The sequence below is a fragment of the Sciurus carolinensis genome, chromosome 2 (genome assembly GCF_902686445.1).
Source record: "Sciurus carolinensis chromosome 2, mSciCar1.2, whole genome shotgun sequence".
In the NCBI taxonomy this organism is placed as follows: domain Eukaryota; kingdom Metazoa; phylum Chordata; class Mammalia; order Rodentia; family Sciuridae; genus Sciurus; species Sciurus carolinensis.
In genome coordinates this window covers 122,357,726-122,361,417 of record NC_062214.1, presented here as the reverse complement: position 1 = coordinate 122,361,417, position 3,692 = coordinate 122,357,726, and the positions used below count along the sequence as shown (strand labels likewise).

The window sequence follows — 3,692 nt, the reverse complement described above, 5'->3', positions numbered from 1 at the left end:
CGTTTACATAGGGCTATGATGTTTGATTAGACTTAGGCACTAGAACAGAGACCCTGTGCCTAATAGAAAAAGTAGGCCCAAACCTTCATCATGTCATCTTAGGACCTGACTTCCTTAACAAGTCTCCTAAAGTGCAAGAAGTAAAATTAAGAATCAATAAATGGGATGGATTCAAACTAAAAAGCTGCTTCTCAGCAAAGGAAACAATACCGTGAAAAGAGAGCCTACAGAGTGGGAGAAAAATCTTTACCACATGAACTTCAGATAGAGCACTAATATCCAGGATATATAAAGAACTCAAAAAACTTAACAGCAAAAAAAACCCCAAATAACCCAATCAATAAATGGGCTAAGGAACTGAACAGACACTTCACAGAAGAAGAAATACAATCCAAAAAAAAAAAAAATACAATGGATCAACAAACATATGAAAAAATGTCATCTCTAGCAATTAGAGAAATTCAAATCAAAACTAAGATTTCATCTCCAATCAGAATGGAAATTATCAAGACCAAGCAATAATAAGTGTTGGCAAGGATGCAGTTGAAAACATACACTCATACATTGCTGGGACTGCAGATTGGTGCAACCACTTGGAAAGCAGTGTGGAGATTCCTAAGAAAACTTGGAATGGACCCACCATTTGACCTAGTTATACCACTCCTCAGTTTATACCCAAAGGACTTAAAGTCAGCAAACTACAGTAATGCAGCCACATCAATCTTTATAGCAGCTCAACTCACAATAGCTAAACTATGGAACCAACCTAGAAACCCTTCAACAGATGAGTGAATAAAGAAAATGTGGTACATATTCATAATGGAATATTACTCAGTCTCAAAGAAGAAAGATATTACAGCATTTGCAGGTAAAAGGATGGAACTAGAGAATATCATGCTAACTAAAGTTAGCCAAACCCCCCAAAACCAAAGTTCTAATTTTTTCTCTGATAAGTGGATGATGATCCACAGTGGGGGGTGCACGGGTAGGGAAGAAGGAAGAAATTTTGGATTATGCAGAGGGGAGTGAGGGGAGGGGTGGGTAGTGGGGATGGGAAGGACGGGAGAATGAGACAGACATTATTACTCTATATACAAGTATGAAAAAGAAAGCCATACATTATACTCATTTTATAGGATAAGAACTTAAGAATGTATGTGTTAATTATTTTTCTCAAGTTGCAAGGCAGAAGATGACACGTGGCCCTCCAGGCTGAAAGGACAGTCTAAGAAAGAAGCACAGGTGACAGTGGGATAAAGTGACTGGCCTGACAAGAGCTGAGGGTTCCTGCTGGGAAGTAATGGAAAAGAAAGAAGCTAGGTTTAGGGGGGTCAAACTAAAAAAGGTGTTGACTGTCAGGGGAAGTTAGATGTCTTGACTCTGAGGAGCAGAGAGAGGGTTGGTGGGAGTGAGTGAAAATGGAAACACATCATTGAAATGGATATATAAAATTCATCATTTTAGATACGTATAATTTGCTTTTATTTGTTACATCCACCATCTATTATTTTGTAAAAAAATTGAGATAAAAATATTCAGTTGCAGTTATGGGGCCAGAAGTTCTGGTGTTCTATGGCACAGTAGGGTGACTAAAGATAACAGTAATTAACTGTATATTTCAGAAAGCTAGAAGAAAGTGTATTAAAAATTTTCACCATAAAGAAATAGCGAATGTTTGAATACATAGATATGCTTACCCATTTATACTGATTGAAAACATGTAATGTCTACACATTGAAACATCACATGTTAACCACAACTTTTGTTTTTATATATCATTTAAAAATAAATTTAAGTGAAAAGAGATTAAAAAAGCACTTTTATTTTTATTTTTTGGGATTCAAAAAGCACTTTTATTTTTATTTTTTGGGAGGTGCTGGGGATTGAACCTAGGACCTCATGCAAGCTAAGCAAGCACTCTATCACTAAGCTACACTCCCAACTCAAAAAACTTTTTAAGTCTTATAGTATGCTCACTGTTATAGTACTGCTGATTCCTACCATAAAAAGACCACTAGGAACACATCTATAGTTGAACAATATTGGGTTTATTGTCTTGTTGACATGAAGAAGATATACAATGACAAACCATCAGGCATCTTAGTAGGAGAACATCTTATGTAGTAATCCCATCCGAACTTTCCAATGAGGATAGGCTTAAACAAATTTCACTAGGTGTTGACGATGGGTGCGATAAGGTTTAAGCAGCCAGTACCAAACATATATTTAAGCTGGGCAGAATTCCAGGTAAAATATATGACCTCTGACTACTTACACCGAGGACTAGGTGGCACTGAAAGAACTAATATACCTCCACCTTTTTCTTATAATTTGTAAGTGTTACACATCTTTAACTCATACGTTTTTACCAACTCTCATTCCAAACAGGACATTTCTTAGGGCAAGTTTCATGTCCTTATTACGAAGACTATAGATCAAAGGGTTAAAAAGAGGAGTCATGACTGAATATACCAATGTGACAATCTTCTGCATCAACGTTGGGATGCCATATGTAGGACTCACGTACATCACCATGACTGTGCCATAGAAAAGAGACACCACAACTAAGTGGGAACCACAAGTAGAGAAGGCCTTTCGTCGGCCAGCTGCAGAAGGGACCTGTAAAACAGCTCTGAGCAACAGAGTGTAGGATCGAAGAATGTACATAATAGTAAGAAAGAGGACAAGGGAACTCTGAGCATAAAAAATAGTTTCAGTAATGGTAGCTGGGGCACAGGACAAAGCCATCAGTGGGTCCATGTCACACAGGAAGTGATCAATGATATTAGAACCACAGAAAGGGAGTTGGGAGATGAAGAAAATGGGGATTGGGTATCCAAGAAACCCAATGAGCCAACATAAAGATACCAGTGTGCCACAGAGTCTCCCAGTCATGATGGTAGGGTAGTGCAGTGGGCGGCAGATGGCCACGTATCGGTCATAAGCCATCACTGCCAGGAAGAGACATTCAGTTGTGCCCAGTGAAAAGAAGAAATAGAACTGGAGGAAGCACCCAGAAAATGAGATGGCCTTGGTCTTGGAGAGAATGTTGGCTAGCATGTTAGGAACAGTGGAGGAAACATACCAGATCTCAAGGAAGGCAAAGTTTCCCAGCAGAAAGTACATGGGGGTGTGTAGGCGCGGGTCGCATTTTACTGCACAGATGATGGCGCCATTTCCCAGCAAGGTCAAGACGTACACCACCAAAAACAATGAAAAGAGGAAAATTTGAATCTTCCAGCAACCAGGGAATCCCAGGAGAACAAACTCAGTCACAGCGTATGTTGCTGATCTGTTCATAGGACCTAAATCTATGAAGAAGAAAGACATGAATTTAACCCAAATTTCCTTGCTTTCAACATATCTCATGGACTTTATTAAAGCTCCTTATTGAGAAGGAAACTTAAGCTATACAGGAAAAGATATGATTATTCTGAGACCAGCTGGGAACAAATCCTATCATGTTTTAAATTATCATAGTTCTAAATGTCAGTATTAGTTTTTCTATAACCCAATGTAACTAGAATTTTATATACTGGCTGTACAACTAGACGGATTTCTTTTTTCCCCCACTTGGAATTTTAACAGATTTTTAGCTTTTGATTTGTCTCCCCAATGTTGATTATGAGTCTTCATGCATGAAATTACCCATTTTCTCTTATTCATCCCAGATTAGACCTTTGGTAATAGGA

The 3,692-nt window shown here is 38.3% G+C and overlaps 1 protein-coding gene across 1 annotated transcript; it reads right to left on the bottom strand.

The window, feature by feature from the left end:
- Positions 1–2,355: 2,355 nt before the first annotated feature.
- Positions 2,356–3,330, bottom strand: LOC124977301 (olfactory receptor 11H4). The gene has a single exon (XM_047540753.1). It carries the CDS (start codon positions 3,328–3,330, stop codon positions 2,356–2,358), a length of 975 nt encoding a protein of 324 aa, XP_047396709.1.
- Positions 3,331–3,692: the final 362 nt, after the last annotated feature.